Source organism: Oncorhynchus masou, chromosome 5 (assembly GCF_036934945.1).
Source record: "Oncorhynchus masou masou isolate Uvic2021 chromosome 5, UVic_Omas_1.1, whole genome shotgun sequence".
In the NCBI taxonomy this organism is placed as follows: Eukaryota; Metazoa; Chordata; class Actinopteri; order Salmoniformes; family Salmonidae; genus Oncorhynchus; species Oncorhynchus masou.
The window spans coordinates 13,977,525-14,005,024 of NC_088216.1; the positions used below are offsets into that span (position 1 = coordinate 13,977,525).

A 27,500-nucleotide genomic window follows, 5' to 3' on the forward strand; every position below is an offset into this window, starting at 1 on the left:
AATGGTGCTTGTTCTTCACTGGTTGCCCTTTTCTTTCTCTTTCTCTCTTCTCTCATTCTCTCTCTTTCTCTGTCTTCTCTCTCTCTTTCTCTCTTCTCTCATTCTCTCTCTTTCTCTGTCTTCTCTCATTCTCTCTCTTTCTCTGTCTTCTCTCTTTCTCTCTTCTCTTGTTCTCTCTTTCTCTGTCTTTTCTCTTTCTCTCTTCTCTCGTTCTCTCTCTTTCTGTCTTCTCTCTTTCTCTGTCTTCTCTCTTTCTCTTTCTCTCTTCTCTCGTTCTCTCTCTTTCTCTGTCTTCTCTCTTTCTCTTTCTCTCTTCTCTCGTTCTCTCTCTTTCTCTGTCTTCTCTCTTTCTCCTCTCGTTCTCTCTCGTTCTCTGTCTTCTCTCATTCTCTCTCTTTCTCTGTCTTCTCTCTTTCTCTCTTCTCTTGTTCTCTCTCTTTCTGTCTTCTCTCTTTCTCTGTCTTCTCTCTTTCTCTGTCTTCTCTCTTTCTCTGTCTTCTCTCTTTCTCTTTCTCTCTTCTCTCGTTCTCTCTCTTTCTCTGTCTTCTCTCTTTCTTCTCTCGTTCTCTCTCCTTCTCTGTCTTCTCTCTTTCTCTCTCTCTCTCTCTCTCTCTCTCTCTCTCTCTCTCTCTCTTTCTGGTTAGGTGTGTGATTATGAAACATTTTCATCTCAGTCATGATGTCATACTGTTATATGGTATACTGTCTGTCTCTATGTGGTATGTACTTCATTATAAACTGGCTGGTTGGAGCCCTGCATGCTGACTGACTGACAGCTGTGGTATATCGGACTGTGAGAACAGCACTTAGTCGCTGTATATTGGCCATATACCACACCCCTCAGGCCGTATCGCTTCAATGTACATAGACTGTACCCACCCATAAAGCCAACTGAAACAGAGACTAAAATAGACAGAGAGAGAATGTGTTGGTTTGATCTCTCTGTTATTTCTCTGTTTACATCTCCAACTGAAACAGAGACTAAAATAGACAGAGAGAGAATGTGTTGGTTTGATCTCTCTGTTATTTCTCTGTTTACATCTCCAACTGAAACATAGACTAAAATAGACAGAGAGAGAATGTGTTGGTAGGATCTCTCTGTTATTTCTCTGATGTTTAGATTTCCACTATGAACTCACTCTCACACCCACACAAAGAACACTACTGTTAATTACACCCCTCTCCTCCCTCTCTTCTCTCCTCCCATCCCTCTCCTCCCTCTCTTCTCTCCTCCCATCCCTCTCCTCCCTCTCTTCTCTCCTCCCATCCCTCTCCTCCCTCTCTTCTCTTCTCCCATCCCTCTCCTCCCTCTCTTCTCTTCTCTCCTCCCATCCCTCTCCTCCCTCTCTCTTAACTGTCTGTACCCAACCCTGTCCAACTCTCTCTCCCCTCCATCCACCTCTCTCCTCTCTTTCTCCTCCCTTCCTCTCTCTTTCCCTCCCTCCCCCCTCTCCTCCCTCTCTTTTCTCCTCCCATCCCTCCCTCCCTTTCTCCTCCCTCTCTCTTTCCCTCCCTCTCCTCCCACCCCTCCCTCCCATTCTCCTCCCTCTCTCGTTCCCTCCCTCTCCTCCCACCCCTCCCTCCCATTCTCCCTCCCTCTCTCGTTCCCTCCCTCTCCTCCCACCCCTCCCTCCCATTCTCCTCCCTCTCTCGTTCCCGCCCTCTCCTCCCACCCCTCCCTCCCATTCTCCTCCCTCTCTCGTTCCCTCCCTCTCCTCCCACCCCTCCCTCCCATTCTCCTTCCTCTCTCGTTCACTCCCTCCCTCTCCTCCCACCCCTCCCTCCCATTCTCCTCCCTCTCTTGTTCACTCCCTCCCTCTCCTCCCACCCCTCCCATTCTCCTCCCTCTCTTGTTCCCTCCCTCTCCTCCCAACCCTCCCTCCCATTCTCCTCCCTCTCTCGTTCCCTCCCCCTCCACAGTGACTTAAGCAGCAACCCGTTTGTGTGTGACTGTAAGTTATTTCGTCTGGTGAGCTGGCTTCAGGAGAGGGGAGTGCAGGTGCGTCACCCAGAGAACATGCTCTGTGTCCAACCGCCTGACCTGAGACACCAACCACTACTCAACGTGTCACTGCTCACCTGCGGTAAGACACACAGAGAAACACACACACACACACACACACACACACACACACACACACACACACACACACACACACACACAACCTGGGACACCAACCACTACTCAACGTGTCACTGCTCACCTGCGGTAAGACTGAGAGAGAGAAACACACACACACACACACACACACACACACACACACACACACACACACACACACACACACACACACACACACACACACACACACACACACACACACACACCCTGAGACACCAACCACTACTCAACGTGTCACTGCTCACCTGTGGTAAGACACACAGAGAAACACACACACAGCATTAGTTGTTGAATTGATTGATCTGTGAACTGTACTGTGTGTCTGGAGGACAGTACACACACAGTGGTTGTAATGCATTCATTTCTAGATGTATTGCTTGATTGATTGGTTGATTGATGAATGTCTTGATGAACCAGGTCTGAACTATGCAGCCTGTCTGGAGGACAGTGACCACAGTGGAGGAGGCAGTGAGCTGGTCATCTTCTCTTCATCCACGCCGGGTAACTTCTCCCGGGAGGAGTGTAACTCTGTGTGTTACGGGGCCTCCCAACGCTACGGGGGCCTGGGGGCGCGGAGGGAGTGTCTCTGCAGCACCAACTATGAACCCAACCGCATCAGTGAAGCTCAGTGCTCTGCTGCCTGCACCAAGCCTCACGTCATGAAGGTGGACGACTTCCTCATGACCTTTTCTTCGTTGTAACTTCCTGATTAGTTCCTTGTTTTTGTTATAACTTCCTGATTACTTCCTTGTTTTTGTTATAACTTCCTGATTACTTCCTTGTTTTTGTTATAACTTCCTGGTGACTTTATTATTGAAAACTATTTACATTAGTACATATACAGTGTCTTCAGAAAGTATTCACACCCCTTGACTTGTTCTGAATTCTAACTTCCTCCACATGGTGTTGTGGTACAGCCTGAATTTAAAATGGATTACATTGAGATTTTATGTTCCTGGCCTACCCACAATACCCCATAATGTCAAAGTGTAATGATATGTTTTGACATTTTTACTAATTAATTAAAAATGCAAAGCGGAAATGTATTGAGTCAATAAGTATTCAACCACTTTGTTACGACAAGCCTTCAGTCCAGTAATACAAATATGCTTAACAAGTCGAATACTAAGTTGCATGGACTCACTCTGTGTGCAATTATAATCTTTAACATGATTTTTGAATGACTACCTCATCTCTGTACCCCACACATACAATTATCTGTAAGGTCCCTCAGTCAAGCAGTGAATTTCAAAAACAGATTCAACCACAAAGACCAGGGAGGTTTTCCAGTACAAAGAAGGTCACCTATTGGTAGATGTGTATATAATAATACATTGAATGTACCTTTTGAGTATGATGAAGTTATTAGTTACACTTTGGATGGTGTATCGATACACTCAGTCACTATAAAGACACAGGCGTTCTTCCTAACTCAGTTGCCAGAGAGGAAGGAAACTGCTCAGGGATTTTACCATGAGGCCAATGGTGACTTTAAAACAGTTACAGAGTTTAATGGCTGTGATATGAGAACTGAGGATGGATCAACAACATTGTAGTAACTCCACAATACTAACCTAAATGACAGTGAAAAGTTCTGTTACATTTAAACAAAAAATCTAAAACATGCATCCTGTTTGCAATATGGCACTAAAGTAAAATTGCCAAAAATGTGGCAATTTTCTTTACTTTGTCCGGAATACAAAACGTTTTGTTTGGGGAAAATCCAACACAACATATCACAGAGTACCACTCTTCATATACTGTATATAAAACTTTTTTAAGTTGGACTTTTTTGGGTTACTGCATCATGTTATGGCTATGCTTGTCATCAGCAAGGACTAGGGAGTCTTTTTTAGGATGAAAAGAAATGGAATAGAGCTAAAGCACAGGCAAAATCCTGGAGGAAAACCTGGTTCAGTCTGCTTTACACCAGACACTGGGAGATCAATTCATCTTTCAGCAGGACAATAACCTAAAACACATCTACACTGGAGGTGCTCACCAAGATGACATTGAATGCATCTGGGCGGCCCAGTTACAGGTTTTGTCATCAATCGAAAATCTATGGCAAGACTTGAAAATGTCTGTCTAGCAACGATCAACAACCAACTTGACAACAAATATTGTACAATCCAGGTGTGCAAAGCTCTTAGAGACTTCCCCAGAAAGACTCACAGCTGTAATCGCTGCCAAAGGTGCTTCTACAAAGTATTGACTCAGGGGGTGTGAATACTTCAGAAAATGATATATTTCTGCATTTCATTTTCAATAAACTTGCAAAATGATGTAAGAGCATGTATTACCTTTGTCATTATGGGGTATTGTGTGTAGCTGGGTGAGAGAAAAAAATTAATAAAATCCATTTTAAAGGCTGTAACACAACAAAATGTGGAATAAGTCAAGGGGAATAAGTAAGGGGAATAAGTCAAGGGGAATAAGTCAAGGGGAATAAGTCAAGGGGAATGAATCCTTTCTGAAGGCAGTGTCCATAGTAACGTACAGTACAGATGTAGCAGCTCTGTGTTGGGATTTACAAAGTGATCCAACTGTGATCCTATATGTAACTGTCTTCTGATTAGTTAAAGCGGAGTGGTGGGACTAACTCCAACTTTGCTCTGATTTGGTTAAAGGAATGTGGTTGGACGTTGGCCCATGACGTCTTTGTGGTGGACTTCGCTGCGTCTCTCCCTCCTTTCCCTCCCGTCAGCGTCCACTCCTCCGCTCATCTGTCTATCCTCTCTTCGGTGACCCCTGTCACCCTCTCCTGGGACTTCGGTGACCTTTCACCCCGAGTCAACGCTACGGAAACGGTCGACATGACGACGCGTCATAAATACGCCGTACCTGGGCGCTACCCTGTCAGTGTCACCACCTGGGCCGGACCCAAGGAGGTAATTATTTAGTTCTATCATTCTTGAGGTAATTCTATTGTTCTATCATTCTTGAGGTAATTCTATTGTTCTATCATTCTTGAGGTAATTCTATTGTTCTATCATTCTAGAGGTAATTCTATCGTTCTATCATTCTAGTGGTAATTCTATCGTTCTATCATTCTTGAGGTAATTCTATCGTTCTATCATTCTAGAGGTAATTCTATTGTTCTATCATTCTAGAGGTAATTCTATCATTCTATCATTCTAGAGGTAATTATATTGTTATATCATTCTAGAGGTAATTCTATCGTTCTATCATTCTAGAGGTGATTCTATTGTTCTATCATTCTAGGTAAATCTATCATTCTAGAGGTAATTCTATCATTCTAGAGATAATTCTATTGTTCTATCATTGTAGAGGTAATTCTATCATTCTAGAGATAATTATATTGTTCTATCATTGTAGAGGTAATTCTATAATTCTAGAGGTAATTCTATAAATCAAGAGGTAATTCTATCATTCTAGAGGTAATTCTATCATTCTAGAGATAATTCTATCGTTCTATCATTCTAGAGGTAATTCTATCATTCTAGAGGTAATTCTATTGTTCTAGAGGTAATTATATCATCCTAGTGGTAATTCTATCATTCTTGAGGTAATTCTATAATTCTAGACGTAATTCTATCATTCTAGAGGTAATTCTATAATTCTAGAGGTAATTCTATCGTTCTAGAGGTAATCCTTTTGTTCTATCATTCTAGAGGTAATTCTATCGTTCTATCATTCTAGATGTAATTCTATCATTCTAGAGGTAATTCTATAATTCTAGAGGTAATTCTATCGTTCTAGAGGTAATCCTTTTGTTCTATCATTCTAGAGGTAATTCTATCGTTCTATCATTCTAGATGTAATTCTATCATTCTAGAGGTAATTCTATCATTCTATCATTCCAGAGGTAATTCTATCGTTCTATCATTCCAGAGGTAATTCTATCGTTCTTACCTTGAATGTTAAAGAGCTGAAAATCTTTTTAGTCTTGTAAGTTACAGTGTGGCAAAAAAGTATTTAGACAGCAACCAATTGTGCAAGTTCTCCCACTTAAAAAGATGAGAGAGGCCTGTAATTTTCATCATAGGTAGACTTCAACTATGACAGACAAAATGAGAAATGTTATGTATTTATTTGCAAATTATGGTGTAAAATAAGTTTTTGGTCACCTACAAACAAGCAAGATTTCTGGCTCTCACAGACCTGTAACTTCTTCTTTAAGAGGCTCCTCTGTCCTCCACTCGTTACCTGTATTAATTGCACCTGTTTGAACTTGTTATCAGTATAAAAGACACCTGTCCACAACCTCAAACAGTCACACTCCAAACTCCACTATGGCCAAGACCAAAGAGCTGTCAAAGGACACCAGAAACAAAATTGTAGACCTGCACCAGGCTGGGAAGACTGAATCTGCAATAGGTAAGCTGCTTGGTTTGAAGAAATCAACTGTGGGAGCAATTATTAGGAAATGGAAGACATACAAGACCACTGATAATCTCCCTCAATCTGGGGCTCCACGCAAGATCTCACCCCGTGGGGTCAAAATGATCACAAGAACGGTGAGCAAAAATCCCAGAACCACACGGGGGGACCTAGTGAATGACCTGCAGAGAGCTGGGACCAAAGTAACAAAGCCTACCATCAGTAACACACTACGCCGCCAGGGACTCAAATCCTGCAGTGCCAGACGTGTCACCCTGCTTAAGCCAGTACATGGCCAGGCCCGTCTGAAGTTTGCTAGAGAGCATTTGGATGATCCAGAAGAAGATTAGGAGAATGTCATATGGTCAGATGAAACCAAAATAGAACTTTTTGGTAAAAACTCAACTCGTCGTGTTTGGAGGACAAAGAATGCTGAGTTGCATCCAAAGAACACCCTACCTACTGTGAAGCATGGGGGTGGAAACATCATGCTTTGGGGCTGTTTTTCTGCAAAGGAACCAGGACGACTGATCCGTGTAAAGGAAATAATGAATGGGGCCATGTATCGTGAGATTTTGAGTGAAAACCTTCTTCCATCAGCAAGGGTATTGAAGATGAAACGTGGCTGGGTCTTTCAGCATGACAATGATTCCAAACACATTGCCCGGGCAACGAAGGAGTGGCTTCGTAAGAAGCATTTCAAGGTCCTGGAGTGGCCTAGCCAGTCTCCAGATCTCATCCCCATAGAAAATCTTTGGAGGGAGTTGAAAGTCCATGTTGCCCAGCAACAGCCCCAAAACATCACTGCTCTAGAGGAGATCTGCATGGAGGAATGGGCCAAAATACCAGCAACAGTGTGTGAAAACCTTGTGAAGACTTACAGAAAACGTTTGACCTCTGTCATTACCAACAAAGGGTATATAACAAAGTATTGAGATAAACTTTTGTTATTGATACTTATTTTCCACCATAATTTGCAAATAAATTCATAAAAAATCCTACAATGTGATTTTCTGGATTTTTTTTTCTCATTTTGTCTGTCATAGTTGAAGTGTACCTATGATGAAAATTACAGGCCTCTCTCATCTTTTTAAGTGGGAGAACTTGCACAATTGGTGGCGGACTAAATACTTTTTTACACCACTGTACAGTACACACAATACACAGAAACCCATGCTTGGATGTGTGTGAATTTACCAGAATATGTGTGTGTGCACGCACGTGTGTGTCCAGGTGTGTGCACGCAGGGAGGTGAGAGTGACTCTGCCCCCTCGGTTGGAGCTGCACTGCCCACCGCTGACCGTAGCCAATCAGAGCCTGGCGGTAAGACTGGTCAGCTGGGGGGGCGAGGGCGTGGCGGTGGACTGGAGGATCACTAAGGAAGGACAGGAGGTTGTTAGAGGTCAGAACACACACACACACACATACACACACACACACACACACACACACAAAACACACACAAACACACACGCACGCACACACACACACACACACACACACACACACACACACACACACACACACACACACACACACACACACACACACACACACACACACACACACACACACACACACACACACACACACACACCGTCTCGTCCTCCCTCTGTGAGTGCCTGTGAAGTTGTGTCACTTTCATATTCTGTTTCTCTTCAACTCTGGTGTGTCCATCAATGGCTCTGAGTTAGAGGGGCTGGCAACACTACAAACCAGAGAATATAGTAAAGGAGAGAGAAGAGGGAGATAGAGAGAGAGAGAGAGAGAGGCTGGCCACACTACAAACCAGAGAATATAGTAAAGGAGAGAGAAGAGGGAGATAGAGAGAGAGAGAGAGGCTGGCCACATTACAAACCAGAGAATATAGTAAAGGAGAGAGAAGAGGGAGATAGAGAGAGAGAGAGAGGCTGGCCACATTACAAACCAGAGAATATAGTAAAGGAGAGAGAAGAGGGAGAGAGAGAGAGAGAGAGAGAGAGGCTGGCCACACTACAAACCAGAGAATATAGTAAAGGAGAGAGAAGAGGGAGATAGAGAGAGAGAGAGAGGCTGGCCACATTACAAACCAGAGAATATAGTAAAGGAGAGAGAAGAGGGAGATAGAGAGAGAGAGAGAGGCTGGCCACACTACAAACCAGAGAATATAGTAAAGGAGAGAGAAGAGGGAGATAGAGAGAGAGAGAGAGAGAGAGAGAGGCTGGCCACACTACAAACCAGAGAATATAGTAAAGGAGAGAGAAGAGGGAGATAGAGAGAGAGAGAGAGGCTGGCCACACTACAAACCAGAGAATATAGTAAAGGAGAGAGAAGAGGGAGATAGAGAGAGAGAGAGAGGCTGGCCACACTACAAACCAGAGAATATAGTAAAGGAGAGAGAAGAGGGAGATAGAGAGAGAGAGAGAGGCTGGCCACATTACAAACCAGAGAATATAGTAAAGGAGAGAGAAGAGGGAGACTTTACAAAATGGGACAAACACCAAATTGAGACTCTGCACGCAGAATTCTGCAAAAATATCCTCCGTGTACAACGTAGAACACCAAATAGTGCATGCAGAGCAGAATTAGGCCGATACCCACTAATTATCAAAATCCAGAAAAGAGCTGTTAAATTCTATAACCACCTAAAAGGAAGCGATTCCCAAACCTTCCACAACAAAGCCATCACCTACAGAGAGATGAACCTGGAGAAGAGTCCCCTAAGCAAGCTCGTCCTGGGGCTCTGTTAACAAACACAAACACACCCTACAGAGCCCCAGGACAGCAGCACAATTAGACCCAACCAAATCATGAGAAAACAAAAAGATAATTACTTGACACATTGGAAAGAATTAACAAAAAAACAGAGCAAACTAGAATGCTATTTGGCCCTACACAGAGAGTACATAGCGGCAGAATACCTGACCACTGTGACTGACCCAAAATTAAGGAAAGCTTTGACTATGTACAGACTCAGCGAGCATAGCCTTGCTATTGAGAAAGGCCGCCGTAGGCAGACATGGCTCTCAAGAGAAGACAGGCTATGTGCTCACTGCCCACAAAATGAGGTGGAAACTGAGCTGCACTTCCTAACCTCCTGCCCAATGTATAACCATATTAGAGAGACATATTTCCCTCAGATTACACAGATCCACAAAGAATTCGAAAACAAATCCAATTTTGAAAAACTCCCATATCTACTGGGTGAAATTCCACAGTGTGCCATCAGAGCAGCAAGATTTGTGACCTGTTGCCACGAGAAAAGGGCAACCAGTGAGGAACAAACACCATTGTAAATACAACCCATATCTATGCTTATTTATTTTATCTTGTGTCCTTTCAAATTTGTACCTTGTAAAAACACTGTATATATATATATAATATGACATTTTCAATGTCTTTATTGTTTTGAAACTTCTGTATGTGTGATGTCTACTGTTAATTTTTATTGTTTACCTTACTTGCTTTGGCAATGTTAACACATGTTTCCCATGCCAATAAAGCCCCTTGAATTGAATTGAATTGAGAGGCTGGCCACACTACACACCAGAGAATATAGTAAAGGAGAGAGAAGAGGGAGATAGAGAGAGAGAGAGAGAGAGAGAGAGGCTGGCCACACTACAAACCAGAGAATATAGTAAAGGAGAGAGAAGAGGGAGATAGAGAGAGAGAGAGAGGCTGGCCACATTACAAACCAGAGAATATAGTAAAGGAGAGAGAAGAGGGAGATAGAGAGAGAGAGAGAGGCTGGCCACACTACAAACCAGAGATTATAGTAAAGGAGAGAGAAGAGGGAGATAGAGAGAGAGAGAGAGAGAGGCTGGCCACATTACAAACCAGAGAATATAGTAAAGGAGAGAGAAGAGGGAGATAGAGAGAGAGAGAGAGAGAGGCTGGCCACACTACAAACCAGAGAATATAGTAAAGGAGAGAGAAGAGGGAGATAGAGAGAGAGAGAGGCTGGCCACATTACAAACCAGAGAATATAGTAAAGGAGAGAGAAGAGGGAGAGAGAGAGAGAGAGAGAGAGAGAGGCTGGCCACACTACAAACCAGAGAATATAGTAAAGGAGAGAGAAGAGGGAGATAGAGAGAGAGAGAGAGGCTGGCCACATTACAAACCAGAGAATATAGTAAAGGAGAGAGAAGAGGGAGATAGAGAGAGAGAGAGAGGCTGGCCACACTACAAACCAGAGAATATAGTAAAGGAGAGAGAAGAGGGAGATAGAGAGAGAGAGAGAGAGAGAGAGAGGCTGGCCACACTACAAACCAGAGAATATAGTAAAGGAGAGAGAAGAGGGAGATAGAGAGAGAGAGAGAGGCTGGCCACACTACAAACCAGAGAATATAGTAAAGGAGAGAGAAGAGGGAGATAGAGAGAGAGAGAGAGGCTGGCCACATTACAAACCAGAGAATATAGTAAAGGAGAGAGAAGAGGGAGATAGAGAGAGAGAGAGAGGCTGGCCACACTACAAACCAGAGATTATAGTAAAGGAGAGAGAAGAGGGAGATAGAGAGAGAGAGAGAGAGAGGCTGGCCACATTACAAACCAGAGAATATAGTAAAGGAGAGAGAAGAGGGAGATAGAGAGAGAGAGAGAGAGAGGCTGGCCACACTACAAACCAGAGAATATAGTAAAGGAGAGAGAAGAGGGAGATAGAGAGAGAGAGAGGCTGGCCACATTACAAACCAGAGAATATAGTAAAGGAGAGAGAAGAGGGAGAGAGAGAGAGAGAGAGAGAGAGAGAGGCTGGCCACACTACAAACCAGAGAATATAGTAAAGGAGAGAGAAGAGTGAGATAGAGAGAGAGAGAGAGGCTGGCCACATTACAAACCAGAGAATATAGTAAAGGAGAGAGAAGAGGGAGATAGAGAGAGAGAGAGAGGCTGGCCACACTACAAACCAGAGAATATAGTAAAGGAGAGAGAAGAGGGAGATAGAGAGAGAGAGAGAGAGAGAGAGAGAGAGAGGCCACACTACAAACCAGAGAATATAGTAAAGGAGAGAGAAGAGGGAGATAGAGAGAGAGAGAGAGGCTGGCCACACTACAAACCAGAGAATATAGTAAAGGAGAGAGAAGAGGGAGATAGAGAGAGAGAGAGAGGCTGGCCACACTACAAACCAGAGAATATAGTAAAGGAGAGAGAAGAGGGAGATAGAGAGAGAGAGAGAGGCTGGCCACACTACAAACCAGAGAATATAGTAAAGGAGAGAGAAGAGGGAGATAGAGAGAAGAGGAAGAGGGAGATAGAGAGAAGAGGAAGAGGGAGGTAGAGAGAAGAGGAAGAGGGAGATAGAGAGAAGAGGAAGAGGGAGATAGAGAGAAGAGGAAGAGGGAGATAGAGAGAAGAGGAAGAGGGAGATAGAGAGAAGAGGAAGAGGGAGATAGAGAGAAGAAGAAGAGGGAGATAGAGAGAAGAGGAAGAGGGAGATAGAGAGAAGAGGAAGAGGGAGATAGAGAGAAGAAGAATAATAATAAATAATAATAATAATAATAAGAAGAAGAAGAGGGAGATATAGAGAAGAGGGAGATAGAGAGAAGAGGAAGAGGGAGATAGAGAGAAGAGGAAGAGGGAGATAGAGAGAAGAGGAAGAGGAAGAGGGAGATAGAGAGAAGAGGAAGAGGGAGATAGAGGAAGAGGGAGATAGAGAGAAGAGGAAGAGGGAGATAGAGAGAAGAGGAAGAGGGAGATAGAGAGAAGAGGGAGATAGAGAGAAGAGGAAGAGGGAGATAGAGAGAAGAGGAAGAGGGAGATAGAGAGAAGAGGAAGAGGGAGATAGAGAGAAGAAGAAGAGGGAGATAGAGAGAAGAGGGAGATAGAGAGAAGAGGAAGAGGGAGATAGAGAGAAGAGGAAGAGGGAGATAGAGAGAAGAGGAAGAGGGAGATAGAGAGAAGAGGAAGAGGGAGATAGAGAGAAGAGGAAGAGGGATATAGAGAGAAGAGGAAGAGGGAGATAGAGAGAAGAGGAAGAGGGAGATAGAGAGAAGAGGAAGAGGGAGATAGAGAGAAGAGGAAGAGGGAGATAGAGAGAAGAAGAAGAGGGAGATAGAGAGAAGAGGGAGATAGAGAGAAGAGGAAGAGGGAGATAGAGAGAATAGGAAGAGGGAGATAGAGAGAAGAGGAAGAGGGAGATAGAGAGAAGAGGAAGAGGGAGATAGAGAGAAGAGGAAGAGGGAGATAGAGAGAAGAGGAAGAGGGAGATAGAGAGAAGAGGAAGAGGGAGATAGAGAGAAGAGGAAGAGGGAGATAGAGAGAAGAGGAAGAGGGAGATAGAGAGAAGAGGAAGAGGGAGATATAGAGAAGAGGAAGAGGGAGATAGAGAGAAGAGGAAGAGGGAGATAGAGAGAAGAGGAAGAGGGAGATAGAGAGAAGAAGAAGAGGGAGATAGAGAGAAGAGGAAGAGGGAGATAGAGAGAAGAGGAAGAGGGAGATAGAGAGAAGAGGAAGAGGGAGATAGAGAGAAGAGGGAGATAGAGGAAGAGGGAGATAGAGAGAAGAGGAAGAGGGAGATAGAGAGAAGAGGAAGAGGGAGATAGAGAGAAGAGGAAGAGGGAGATATAGAGAAGAGGGAGATAGAGAGAAGAGGAAGAGGGAGATAGAGAGAAGAGGAAGAGGGAGATAGAGAGAAGAATACAGTGGCTAGTAGTGTTAAAGTAATACTTTAGTCTGGAATACAGTGGCTAGTAGTGTTGAAGTAAGACTTTAGTCTGGAATACAGTGGCTAGTAGTGTTGAAGTAATACTTTAGTCTGGAATACAGTGGCTAGTAGTGTTGAAGTAAGACTTTAGTCTGGAATACAGTGGCTAGTAGTGTTAAAGTAATACTTTAGTCTGGAATACAGTGGCTAGTAGTGTTAAAGTAATACTTTAGTCTGGAATACAGTGGCTAGTAGTGTTAAAGTAATACTTTAGTCTGGAATACAGTGGCTAGTAGTGTTAAAGTAATACTTTAGTCTGGAATACAGTGGCTAGTAGTGTTAAAGTAATACTTTAGTCTGGAATACAGTGGCTAGTAGTGTTGAAGTAAGACTTTAGTCTGGAATACAGTGGCTAGTAGTGTTGAAGTAAGACTTTAGTCTGGAATACAGTGGCTAGTAGTGTTGAAGTAAGACTTTAGTCTGGAATACAGTGGCTAGTAGTGTTGAAGTAAGACTTTAGTCTGGAATACAGTGGCTAGTAGTGTTGAAGTAAGACTTTAGTCTGGAATACAGTGGCTAGTAGTGTTGAAGTAATACTTTAGTCTGGAATACAGTGGCTAGTAGTGTTGAAGTAAGACTTTAGTCTGGAATACAGTGGCTAGTAGTGTTAAAGTAATACTTTAGTCTGGAATACAGTGGCTAGTAGTGTTGAAGTAATACTTTAGTCTGGAATACAGTGGCTAGTAGTGTTGAAGTAATACTTTAGTCTGGAATACAGTGGCTAGTAGTGTTGAAGTAAGACTTTAGTCTGGAATACAGTGGCTAGTAGTGTTGAAGTAAGACTTTAGTCTGGAATACAGTGGCTAGTAGTGTTGAAGTAAGACTTTAGTCTGGAATACAGTGGCTAGTAGTGTTGAAGTAATACTTTAGTCTGGAATACAGTGGCTAGTAGTGTTGAAGTAAGACTTTAGTCTGGAATACAGTTGCAAGTAGTGTTGAAGTAATACTTTAGTCTGGAATACAGTGGCTAGTAGTGTTGAAGTAATACTTTAGTCTGGAATACAGTGGCAAGTAGTGTTGAAGTAATAATTTAGTCTGGAATACAGTGGCAAGTAGTGTTGAAGTAATACTTTAGTCTGGCTGTCACATATTAGAACTTTCTCCTCTCTCTCTCTCTCTCTCTAGCTCTCCTCTCTATATCAATTCAATTCAATTCAATTCAAGGGGCTTTATTGGCATGGGAAACATGTGTTAACATTGCCAAAGCAAGTAAGGTATATAATATATAAAGTGAAATAAACAATAAAAATTTAACAGTAGACATCACACATACAGAAGTTTCAAAACAATAAAGACATTACAAATGTCATATTATATATATATACAGTGTTTTTACAATGTGCAATATATCTCTGTCTTCTCTCTCTCTAGCTCTCCTCTCTATCTCTCTATATCTCTGTCTTCTCTCCTCTCCTCTTTCTCTCTCTCTCTCCTCTCCTCTTTCTCTCTCCTCTCCTCTTTCTCTCTCCTCTCCTCTCTCTCGCTCCTCTCCTCTTTCTCTCTCTTCTCCTCTTTCTCTCTCCACTCCTCTTTCTCTCTCCTCTCCTCTTTCTCTCTCCTCTTTCTCTCTCCTCTCCTCTTTATCTCTCCTCTCCTCTTTCTCTCTCCTCTTTCTCTCTCTCCCTCCTCTCCTCTTTCTCTCTCCTCTCCTCTTTCTCTCTCCTCTCCTCCTTCTCTCTCCTCTCCTCTCTCTCTCCTCTCCTCTCTCTCTCTAGCTCTCCTCTCTATATCTCTGTCTTCTCTCTCTCTCTATCTCTCCTCTCTATCTCTCTATATCTCTGTCTTCTCTCCTCTCCTCTTTCTCTCTCTCTCTCCTCTCCTCTTTCTCTCTCTTCTCCTCTTTCTCTCTCCTCTCCTCTTTCCTCTCCTCTTTCTCTCTCTCCTCTCCTCTTTCTCTCTCTTCTCCTCTTTCTCTCTCTCCTCTCGTCTTTCTCTCTCCTCTCTCTCTCCTCTTTCTCTCTCCTCTCCTCTCCTCTTTCTCACTCCTCTTTCTCTCTCCTCTTTCTCCTCTCCTCTTTCTCTCTCCTCTCCTCTTTCTCTCTCTCTCCTCTCCTCTTTCTCTCTCCTCTCCTCTTTCTCTCTCCTCTCCTCTTTCTCTCTCCTCTCTCTCTCCTCTCCTCTTTCTCTCTCCTCTCCTCTTTCTCTCTCCTCTCCTCTTTCTCTCTCCTCTCCTCTTTCTCTCTCCTCTCCTCTTTCTCTCTCTCCTCTCCTTTCTCTCTCCTCTCCTCTTTCTCTCTCCTCTCTCTCTCCTCTCCTCTTTCTCTCTCCTCTCCTCTCTCTCCTCTTTCTCTCTCCTCTCCTCTTTCTCTCTCCTCTCCTCTTTCTCCTCTCCTCTTTCTCTCTCTCTCTTCTCCTCTTTCTCTCTCCTCTCCTCTTTCTTTCTCCTCTTTCTCTCTCCTCTTCTCTTTCTCTCTCCTCTTTCTCTCTCCTCTTCTCTTTCTCCTCTCCCCTTTCTCTCTCCTCTTTCTCTCTCCTCTTTCTCTCTCCTCTTTCTCTCTCCTCTCCTCTTTCTCTCTCGGCACATAGAAACATTGAAACAGCACAGTATTTACAACAACATGGATGTCTCTCCTCTCGTCCCCCCCTGTCTATGCCCCCCAGCCACTCCATACTGTCCCAGGGATGCAGTGTTCCAATGCAGTGTTACAGACTCGTCCCAGTGCTTCCAGTTGGTTCCAGGGGAGTTCAGCTGGTCCGAGGCCAGGCGACAGTGCTCCTCTACAGGGGGAGACCTGGCCGTGGTCCGCACTGACCCGCTACGCATACGGCTGGCCGACAGAGTCACACAGTGAGTAGTGGGAAGAGGAGGGGTGGGGGGCTGGTGTGTGTGTGTGTGTTGGCTGGTGTAGCTCGCTATCTGTTTCTCTGTTTATGGCTTCCTACAGTGAGACATAGTCACACACACACACACACACACACACACACACACACACACACGCACGCACGCACGCACGCACGCACGCACACGCACACACACATACATACATACATACATACATACATATACACACACACACACACATGTTCAAAACCTTCTTTTTATTGGCCAGTCTGAGATATGGCTTTTTCTTTGCAACTCTGCCGAGAAGGCCAGCATCCCGGAGTCGCCTCTTCACTGTTGACGTTGAGACTGGTGTTTTGCGGGTACTTTTAATGAAGCTGCCAGTTGAGGACTTGTGAGGCGTCTGTTTCTCAAACTAGACACGCTGTACTTGTCCTCTTCCTCAGTTGTGCACCGGGGCCTCCCACTCCTCTTTCTATTCTGGTTAGGGCCAGTTTGCGCTGTTCTGTGAAGGGAGCGTTGTACGAGATCATCAGTTTCTTGGCAATTTCTCACATGGAATAGTCTTCATTTCTCAGAACAAGAATAGACTGACGAGTTTCAGAAGAAAGTTCTTTGTTACTGGCCATTTTGAACCTGTAATCGAACCCACAAATGCTGATGCTCCAGATACTCAACTAGTCTAAAGAAGGCCAGTTTTATTGCTTCTTTAGTCAGAACCACAGTTTTCAGCTGTGCTAACATAATTGCAAAAGTGTTTTCTAATGATCAATTAGCCTTTTAAAATGATAAACCTGGATTATCTAACACAACGTGCCATTGGAACACAGGAGTGATGGTTGCTGATAATGGACCTCTGTACGCCTCTGTAGATATTCCATTAAAAATCAGCCGTTTCCAGCTACAATAGTCATTTACAACATTAACAATGTCTACACTGTATTTCTGATCAATTTGATGTTATTTTAATGGACAGAAAACGTGCTTTTCTTTCAAAATCAAGAACATTTCTAAGTGACCCCAAACTGTTGGACGGTTGTGTAATAGACACACACTCTACTACTTGTTTAGTTTAAAGCAGTTGGTAAAGCAGTTGTTTGCATTGTTTTTATAAGAATAACATAAATGTCAGTTAATTGCTCAGCGCCAGTAGCAGTTCAGAAGAAATGAGTTGTAATTAGTTGTAACACAGAGGGTTGTATCTGACATCAGTGGGTGGTCCTAACTGTACAGCTAGAAGGTTTTACACCGTCAGAGGAATGAGGAAATATATTCAGAGGAAGTGTGATATGTTCTAGAATGTGTAGAGGAAGTGTGATATGTTCTAGAATGTGTAAAGGAAGTGTGATATGTTCTAGAATGTGTAAAGGAAGTGTGATATGTTCTAGAATGTGTAAAGGAAGTGTGATATGTTCTAGAATGTGTAGAGGAAGTGTGATATGTTCTAGAATGTGTAAAGGAAGTGTGATATGTTCTAGAATGTGTAGAGGAAGTGTGATATGTTCTAGAATGTGTAGAGGAAGTGTGATATGTTCTAGATTGTGTAGAGGAAGTGTGATATGTTCTAGAATGTGTAAAGGAAGTGTGATATGTTCTAGAATGTGTAGAGGAAGTGTGATATGTTCTAGAATGTGTAGAGGAAGTGTGATATGTTCTAGAATGTGTAAAGGAAGTGTGATATGTTCTAGAATGTGTAAAGGAAGTGTGATATGTTCTAGAATGTGTAAAGGAAGTGTGATATGTTCTAGAATGTGTAGAAAATTGTTATATGTTCTAGAATGTGTAAAGGAAGTGTGATATGTTCTAGAATGTGTAAAGGAAGTGTGATATGTTCCAGAATGTGTAGAGGAAGTGTGATATGTTCTAGAATGTGTAAAGGAAGTGTGATATGTTCTAGAATGTGTAAAGGAAGTGTGATATGTTCTAGAATGTGTAAAGGAAGTGTGATATGTTCTAGAATGTGTAAAGGAAGTGTGATATGTTCTAGAATGTGTAAAGGGGGTGTGATATGTTCCAGAATGTGTAGAGGAAGTGTGATATGTTCTAGAATGTGTAGAGGAAGTGTGATATGTTCTTTAATGTGTAGAGGAAGTGTGATATGTTCTAGAATGTGTAAAGGAAGTGTGATATGTTCTAGAATGTGTAGAGGAAGTGTGATATGTTCTAGAATGTGTAAAGGAAGTGTGATATGTTCTAGAATGTGAAGTGTGATATGTTCTAGAATGTGTAAAGGAAGTGTGATATGTTCTAGAATGTGTAGAGGAAGGTTGGTGCACCACAACCATAGGAGGAGTCCTCCACAGTTCACTCTGTGTGTGTGTGTGTGTGTGTGTGTGTGTGTGTGTGTGTGTGTGTGTGTGTGTGTGTGTGTGTGTGTGTGTGTGTGTGTGCTAGCTGGTCCACGTGCAGACTGGCTCTGTGATGGGTGTGTGTTCTCTGTAGGACACACACACACACACACACACACACACACACACACACACACACACACACACACACACACACACACACACACACACACACACACACACACACACACACACACACACACACACACACACACACACACAGAGGGTTCTCTGTTCTGGTCTCTACCAGTCATATAAACACAGCTGCACCACAACCATAGGAGGAGTCCTCCACAGTTCACTCTGTGTGTGTGTGTGTGTGTGTGTGTGTGTGTGTGTGTGTGTGTGTGTGTGTGTGTGTGTGTGTGTGTGTGCCTCACTGCTCCACACACATCATTAATCTGAGGGCTGAGGCACTGCTCTTCGGAGGAGGGGATATGCTGTTGGTGGTTGAACATCTACAGTATAGATGGACTACAGACTACCTGGTTGAACATCTACAGTACAGATGGACTACAGACTACACTCTTCTCTCCTCCTCTTTTCTCTCTTCTTCTCTCCTTCTCTGCTCTCCTCCTCTTCTCTCCTCCTCTCCTCTCCCCTTTCCTCTTCTCTCTTCTTCTTCTCTCCTCCTCTTCCACCTCTTCTCTCCTCCTCTTCTCTCCTCCTCTCCTCTTCTCTCCTCATCTCCTCCTCTCCTCTCCTCTTTTCCTCTCCTTCTCCTCCTCTCCTCTCCTCATCTCCTCTCCTCCTCTTCCTCTCCTCTCTTCCTCCTCTCCTCCTCTCCTCTCCTCTTTTCCTCTCCTTCTCCTCCTCTCCTCTCCTCATATCTTCTCTCCTCTTCCTCTCCTCTCTTCCTCCTCTCCTCCTCTCCTTTCCTCTTTTACTCTCCTTCTCCTCCTCTCCTCATCTCCTCTCCTCCTCTCCTCTTCCTCCTCTCCTTCTCCTCCTCTCTTTCTCCTCCTCTCTTTCTCCTCTTCCTCTCCTCCTCTTTTCCTCCTCTCCTATCTTCCTCCTCTCCTCTCCTCTTCATCTTATGTAAGAACTCACTTCTTCATTGTTTTCTTTTTGGCACAAAGACCTCATTTTCTCTCCCCTCTATTTTCCTCGGTTCAAGTTTTCTCCAGATGTGAGTGTTTGGCTGCTGGAGCCCTACAGAGAGAAGTTTGAAAAATAACAAGAGAATGAGTGTGTGTGTGTGTATCGAGAATAGGAGAAAGCGAGACGAAAAGAGAGAGGGAAAGCGGGAGAGACATTTGAAAAATAACAAGAGCAATGGGTGTGAGTGTGTAACGAGAGAAGAGAGTGTATAACAGCCAGCGAAAGAGATACAACCAATTGGAGCGAGAGAGAGAGAGAGAGAGAGAGAGAGAGAGAGAGAGAGAGAGAGAGAGAGGGAGAGAGAGAGAGACAGAGAGAGAGAGAGAGAGAGAGGGGGAGGGAAGGGAAAGAGAGAGAGAGAGAGGGAGAGAGAGAGACAGAGAGAGAGAGAGAGAGAGACAGAGAGAGAGAGAGAGAGAGAGAAAGAGAGGGAGGGAGGGAGGGGAAGAGAGAGGGAGGGAGAGGGAGAGAGAGAGAGAGACAGATAGAGAAATGTCCTCCTGTGTGCTCCCTATATCCCCCCCACTAGAATCCCCATACTTTAATGAAGACAGCTTCTCCATCCTGGAGGGGGAAATCAATCATTTCCAGGCCCAGGGACATGTACTAGTCTGTGGCGACCTAAATGCCAGACAAACACCTGCCTGCAGCATTCCCTCTAGGCACAACTATGACAACATAACCAACAAAAAGGGTCACAACTCCTGCAGCTCTGTCGCACGCTGGGTATGTACATAGTCAATGATAGGCTTTGATGGGACTCCTATGGTAGGTTCACCTATAGCTCATCTCTTGGCAGTACTACTGTAGACTACCAGAGTCTCTCAGAGCGTTCAGTCAGCCCACTGACACCCCTATCAGACCACAGCAAAATCACAGTCTACCTGAACAGAGCAATACTCAATCATGAGGCATCAAAGCCAAAGGAACTGAGTAACATTAAGAAATGCTATAGATGGAAGGAATGCTGTTTGGACACCTACCAAAAAACAATTAGGCAACAACAAATTCAATCCCTTTTAGACAATTTCCTGGGTAAAACGTTCCACTGTAATAGTGAAGGTGTAAACTTGGCAGTAGAAAATCTTAACAGTATATTTGACCTCTCAGCTTCCCTATCAAATCGAAAAATCTCAAATAGAAAACTGAAGAAAATGAACAACAATGACAAATGGTTTGATGAAGAATGCAAAAATCGAAGAAAGAAATTGAGAAACCTGTCCAACCAAAAACATCGAGACCCGGAAAACCTGAGTCTTCGCCTTCACTATGGTGAATCACTAAAACAATACAGAAATACACTACGGAAAAAGAAGGAACAGCATGTCAGAAATCAGCTCAATGTAATTGAAGAATCCATAGACTCTAACCACTTCTGGGGAAAATTGGAAAACACTAAACAAACAACAACACGAAGAGTTATCTATCCAAAATGGAGATGTATGGGTAAACCACATGTCCAATCTTTTTGGCTCTATAACAACGAACAAAGAGCCCTAACCCAATCCACAAAGTGGAGACAAATTTGACCCCAATAACTACCGTGGAATATGCGTCAACAGTAACCTTGGGAAAATCCTCTGCATTATCATTAACAGCAGACTCGTACATTTCCTCAATGAAAACAATGTACTGAGCAAATGTCAAATTGGCTTTTTACCAAATTACCGTACAACAGACCATGTATTCACCCTGCACACCCTAATTGACAACCAAACAAACCAAAACAAAGGCAAAGTCTTCTCATGCTTTGTTGATTTCAAAAAAGCCTTCGACTCAATTTGGCATGAGGGTCTGCTATACAAACTGATGGAAAGTGATGTTGGGGGTAAAACATACGACATTATAAAATCCATGTACACAAACAACAAGTGTGCGGTTAAAATTGGCAAAAAACACACACATTTCTTCCCAAAGGGCCGTGGGGTGAGATGCAGCTTAAGCCCCACCGTCTTCAACATATATATCAACAAATTGGCGCGGGCACTAGAAAAGTCTCCAGCACTCGGCCTCACCCTACTAGAATCTGAAGTCAAATGTCTGCTGTTTGCTGATGATCTGGTGCTTCTGTCCCCAACCAAGGAGGGCCTACAGCAGCACCTAGATCTACTGCACAGATTCTGTCAGACCTGGGTCCTGACAGTAAATCTCAGTAAAACCAAAATAATGGTGTTCCACAAAAGGTCCAATCGCCAGGACCACAAATACAAATTCCATCTAGACACTGTTGCCGTAGAGCACACAAAAAACTATACATACCTCGGCCTAAACATCAGCGCCACAGGTAACTTCCACAAAGCTGTGAACGATCTGAGAGACAAGGCAAGAAGGGCATTCTATGCCATCAAAAGGAACATAAAATTCAATATAACAATTAGGATCTGGCTAAAAATACTTGAATCAGTCATAGAGCCCATTGTCCTTTATGGTTGTGAGGTCTGGGGTCCGCTCACCAACCAAGATTTCACAAAATGGGACAAACACCAAATTGAGACTCTGCACGCAGAATTCTGCAAAAATATCCTGTGTGTACAACGTAGAACACCAAATAATGCATGCAGAGCAGAATTAGGCCGATACCCACTGATTACCACAATCCAGAAAAGAGCCGTTAAATTCTATAACCTCCTAAAAGGAAGCGATTCCCAAACCTTCCACAACAAAGCCATCACCTACAGAGAGATGAACCTGGAGAAGAGTCCCCTAAGCAAGTTGGTTCTGGGGCTCTGTTCACAAACACAAACACACCCCACAGAGCCCCAGGACAGCAGCACAATTAGACCCAAGAAAATCATGAGAAAACAAAAAGATAATTACTTGATACATTGGAAAGAATTAACAAAAAAACAGAGCAAACTAGAATGCTTTTTGGCCCTAAACAGAGAGTACACAGTGGCAGAATACCTGACCACTGTGACTGACCCAAATGTAAGGAAAGCTTTGACTATGTACAGACTCAGTGAGCATAGCCTTGCTATTGAGAACGGCTGCCGTAGGCAGACATGGCTCTCAAGAGAAGACAGGCTATGTGCTCGCTGCCCACAAAATGAGGTGGAAACTGAGCTGCACTTCCTAACCTCCTGCCCAATGTATGACCGTATTAGAGAGACATATTTCCCTCAGATTACACAGAATCACAAAGAATTTGACAACAATTCTGATAAACTCCCTCTACTGGGTTAAATTCCACAGTGTGCCATCACAGCAGCAAGATTTGTGACCTGTTGCCACGAGAAAAGGGCAACCAGTGAAGAACAAACACCATTGTAAATACAAAACATAGTTATGCTTATTTATTTTCCATTGTGTACTTTAACCATTTGTACATTGTTACAACACTGTATATATATATATATATATATATATATATATATATATAATATGACATTTGTAATGTCTTTATTGTTTTGAAACTTCTGTATGTGTAATGTTTACTATTAATTTTTTATTGTTTATTTCACTTTTGTAAATGATCTACCTCACTTGCTTTGGCAATGTTAACACGTTTCCCATGACAATAAAGCCTCTTGAATTGAATTGAGAGAGAGTAGAGTAGAGGAGAGGAGAGGAGAGGAGAGTAGAGGAGAGGAGATGAGAGGAGAGTAGAGGAGAGGAGAGGAGAGTAGAGTAGAGGAGAGTAGAGTTTAGAATTGAATTGAGATAATGTGAATGAACGGTGCTCTGTAATGAAGGTCTATTGTTGAGGAGAGGAGAGTAGAGTAGAGTAGAGTTTAGAATTGAATTGAGATAATGTGAATGAACGGTGCTCTGTAATGAAGGTCTATTGTTGAGGAGAGGAGAGTAGAGTAGAGTTTAGAATTGAATTGAGATAATGTGAATGAACGGTGCTCTGTAATGAAGGTCTGTTGTTGAAGCGTTCAGAGAGCAGAAACAACCATTCCACTTGGACTCTGGACAGTAACTGTAACAGGAGTTAAAGGAACCAGGAACCAGTCTGCCTGAGTGGTTTCTTTTCCTCATTGGGGAGAAGTTGGTTCGGAAACTGAGTGGTTTCTTTTCCTCAGTGGGGAGAAGTAGGTTCGGAAACTGAGTGGTTTCTTTTCCTCATTGGGGAGAAGTAGGTTCGGAAACTGAGTGGTTTCTTTTCCTCAGTGGGGAGAAGTAGGTTCGGAAACTGAGTGGTTTCTTTTCCTCAGTGGGGAGAAGTAGGTTCGGAAACTGAGTGGTTTCTTTTCCTCAGTGGGGAGAAGTAGGTTCGGAAACTGAGTGGTTTCTTTTCCTCAGTGGGGAGAAGTAGGTTCGGAAACTGAGTGGTTTCTTTTCCTCAGTGGGGAGAAGTAGGTTCGGAAACTGAGTGGTTTCTTTTCCTCAGTGGGGAGAAGTAGGTTCGGAAACTGAGTGGTTTCTTTTCCTCAGTGGGGAGAAGTAGGTTCGGAAACTGAGTGGTTTCTTTTCCTCATTGGGGAGAAGTAGGTTCGGAAACTGAGTGGTTTCTTTTCCTCAGTGGGGAGAAGTAGGTTCGGAAACTGAGTGGTTTCTTTTCCTCAGTGGGGAGAAGTAGGTTCGGAAACTGAGTGGTTTCTTTTCCTCAGTGGGGAGAAGTAGGTTCTGAAACTGAGTGGTTTTGTGACACAGTTTAGAAATGAATCCTGTAACTAGTGTTAATTAATCCTCTAACTAGTGTTCATTAATCCTGTAACTAGTGTTCATTAATCCTGTAACTAGTGTTCATTAATCCTGTAACTAGTGTTCATTAATCCTGTAACTAGTGTTCATTAATCCTGTAACTAGTGTTCATTAATCCTGTAACTAGTGTTAATTAATCCTGTAACTAGTGTTAATGCATCTTGTAACTAGTGTTAATTGATCCTGTAACTAGTGTTCATTAATCCTGTAACTAGTGTTCATTAATCCTGTAACTAGTGTTAATTAATCCTGTAACTAGTGTTAATTAATCCTGTAACTAGTGTTCATTAATCCTGTAACTAGTGTTCATTAATCCTGTAACTAGTGTTAATTAATCCTGTAACTAGTGTTCATTAATCCTGTAACTAGTGTTCATTAATCCTGTAACTAGTGTTAATTAATCCTGTAACTAGTGTTCATTAATCCTGTAACTAGTGTTCATTAATCCTGTAACTAGTGTTCATTAATCCTGTAACTAGTGTTCATTAATCCTGTAACTAGTGTTCATTAATCCTGTAACTAGTGTTCATTAATCCTGTAACTAGTGGTAATTAATCCTGTAACTAGTGTTCATTAATCCTGTAACTAGTGTTAATTAATCCTGTAACTAGTGTTCATTAATCCTGTAACTAGTGTTAATTAATCCTGTAACTAGTGTTAATTAATCCTGTAACTAGTGTTCATTAATCCTGTAACTAGTGTTCATTAATCCTGTAACTAGTGTTAATTAATCCTGTAACTAGTGTTAATTAATCCTGTAACTAGTGTTCATTAATCCTGTAACTAGTGGTAATTAATCCTGTAACTAGTGTTAATAAATCCTGTAACTAGTGTTCATTAATCCTGTAACTAGTGGTAATTAATCCTGTAACTAGTGTTAATTAATCCTGTAACTAGTGTTCATTAATCCTGTAACTAGTGTTCATTAATCCTGTAACTAGTGGTAATTAATCCTGTAACTAGTGTTAATTAATCTTGTAACTAGTGTTAATTAATCCTGTAACTAGTGTTAATTAATCCTGTAACTAGTGTTCATTAATCATGTAACTAGTGGTAATTAATCCTGTAACTAGTGTTCATTAATCCTGTAACTAGTGGTAATTAATCCTGTAACTAGTGTTAATTAATCTTGTAACTAGTGTTAATTAATCCTGTAACTAGTGTTAATTAATCCTGTAACTAGTGTTAATTAATCCTGTAACTAGTGTTAATTAATCCTATAACTAGTGTTCATTAATCCTGTAACTAGTGTTAATTAATCCTGTAACTAGTGGTAGTAAATCCTGTAACTAGTGTTAATTAATCCTGTAACTAGTGTTCATTAATCCTGTAACTAGTGTTAATTAATCCTGTAACTAGTGTTAATTAATCACTAGTGTTAATTAATCCTGTAACTAGTGTTAATTAATCCTATAACTAGTGTTAATTAATCACTAGTGTTAATTAATCCTGTAACTAGTGTTAATTAATCCTATAACTAGTGTTCATTAATCCTGTAACTAGTGTTAATTAATCCTGTAACTAGTGTTCATTAATCCTGTAACTAGTGTTAATTAATCCTGTAACTAGTGTTCATTAATCCTGTAACTAGTGTTAATGAATCCTGTAACTAGTGTTCATTAATCCTGTAACTAGTGTTAATTAATCCTGTAACTAGTGTTCATTAATCCTGTAACTAGTGTTAATGAATCCTGTAACTAGTGTTAATTAATCCTGTAACTAGTGTTAATTAATCCTGTAACTAGTGTTAATTAATCCTGTAACTAGTGTTCATTAATCCTGTAACTAGTGTTAATTAATCCTGTAACTAGTGTTCATTAATCCTGTAACTAGTGTTAATTAATCCTGTAACTAGTGGTAGTAAATCCTGTAACTAGTGTTAATTAATCCTGTAACTAGTGTTAATTAATCCTGTAACTAGTGTTCATTAATCCTGTAACTAGTGTTAATTAATCCTGTAACTAGTGTTAATTAATCCTGTAACTAGTGTTCATTAATCCTGTAACTAGTGTTAATTAATCCTCTAACTAGTGTTAATTAATCCTGTAACTAGTGTTCATATTGTAACACAGTCGTTTTATGTTCAACTCATTACAGCAGTGTCAGAGCTCAGCAATAGCACGTCATGAGGTGCACATGTACACACACACACACACACACACACACACACACACACACACACACACACACACACACACACACACACACACACACACACACACACACACACATACACACACACACATGTACAGACACATGTACACACACACACACACACACATGTACAAACATATGTACACACACACACACACAAACACATGTACACACACACACACACACACACACACACACACACACACACACACACACACACACACACACACATGTACAGACACATGTACACACACACACACACACACACACACACACACACACACACACACACACACACACACACACACACACACACACACACACACACACACACACACACATGCGTCAGTTACGTGTGGTAGCAGAACACTAGGGTCACCGTAAGGTCTACAGCATGTGTGTGTGTACATGTGTGTGTATGTGTGTGTGTGTGTTTACATGTGTGTGTATGTGTGTGTGTGTGGTCTCCTTCGCTAACATGTATGTGTGTGTTCGCTAAACATGTGTGGTCTCTATAATGTGTGTGTCTGTGAGGTGTGTGTGGTCTCTATAATGTGTGTGTGTCTGTGAGGTGCGTGTGGTCTCTATAATGTGTGTGTGTGTGGTCTCTATAATGTTTGTGTCTGTAAGGTGTGTGTTCTCTATAATGTGTGTGTGTGTAAGGTGTGTGTGGTCTCTATAATGTGTGTGAGGTGTGTGTTCTCTATAATGTGTGTGTCTGTGAGGTGTGTGTGGTCTCTATAATGTGTGTGTGTAAGGTGTGTGTTCTCTATAATGTGTGTGTGTGTGAGGTGTGTGTGGTCTCTATAATGTGTGTGTTGTGTATAAGGTGTGTGTTCTCTATAATGTGTGTGTGTGTAAGGTGTGTGTTCTCTATAATGTGTGTGTGTATAAGGTGTGTGTGGTCTCTATAATGTGTGTGTGTAAGGTGTGTGGTCTCTATAATGTTTGTATCTGTGAGGTGTGTGTGGTCTCTATAATGTGTGTGTGTGTAAGGTGTGTGTGGTCTCTATAATGTGTGTGTGTGTGTGAGGTGTGTGGTCTCTATAATGTGTGTGTGTAAGGTGTGTGTGGTCTCTATAATGTTTGTGTCTGTGAGGTGTGTGTGGTCTCTATAATGTGTGGGTGTAAGGTGTGTGTGGTCTCTATAATGTGTGTTTCTGTGAGGTGTGTGTGGTCTCTATAATGTGTGTGTGTGTAACGTGTGTGTGGTCTCTATAATGTGCGTGTGTGTGAGGTGTGTGGTCTCTATAATGTGTGTGTGTGTAAGGTGTGTGTGGTCTCTATAATGTGTGTGTGTAAGGTGTGTGTTCTCTATAATGT

The 27,500-nt window shown here is 42.4% G+C and overlaps 1 protein-coding gene across 1 annotated transcript in view; it reads left to right on the forward strand.

Annotated features, from left to right (window-relative positions):
- The window catches only part of LOC135528262 (polycystin-1-like), a 121,233-nt gene that overhangs the window by 33,892 nt on the left and 59,841 nt on the right, over positions 1–27,500 (forward strand). The window contains exons 5-9 of the mRNA XM_064957229.1: positions 1,921–2,084; positions 2,540–2,787; positions 4,753–5,013; positions 7,700–7,868; positions 15,747–15,933. Of these exons, the coding sequence (XP_064813301.1) occupies positions 1,921–2,084; positions 2,540–2,787; positions 4,753–5,013; positions 7,700–7,868; positions 15,747–15,933 (1,029 nt within the window). The remainder of the gene's footprint in view (positions 1–1,920; positions 2,085–2,539; positions 2,788–4,752; positions 5,014–7,699; positions 7,869–15,746; positions 15,934–27,500) is intronic.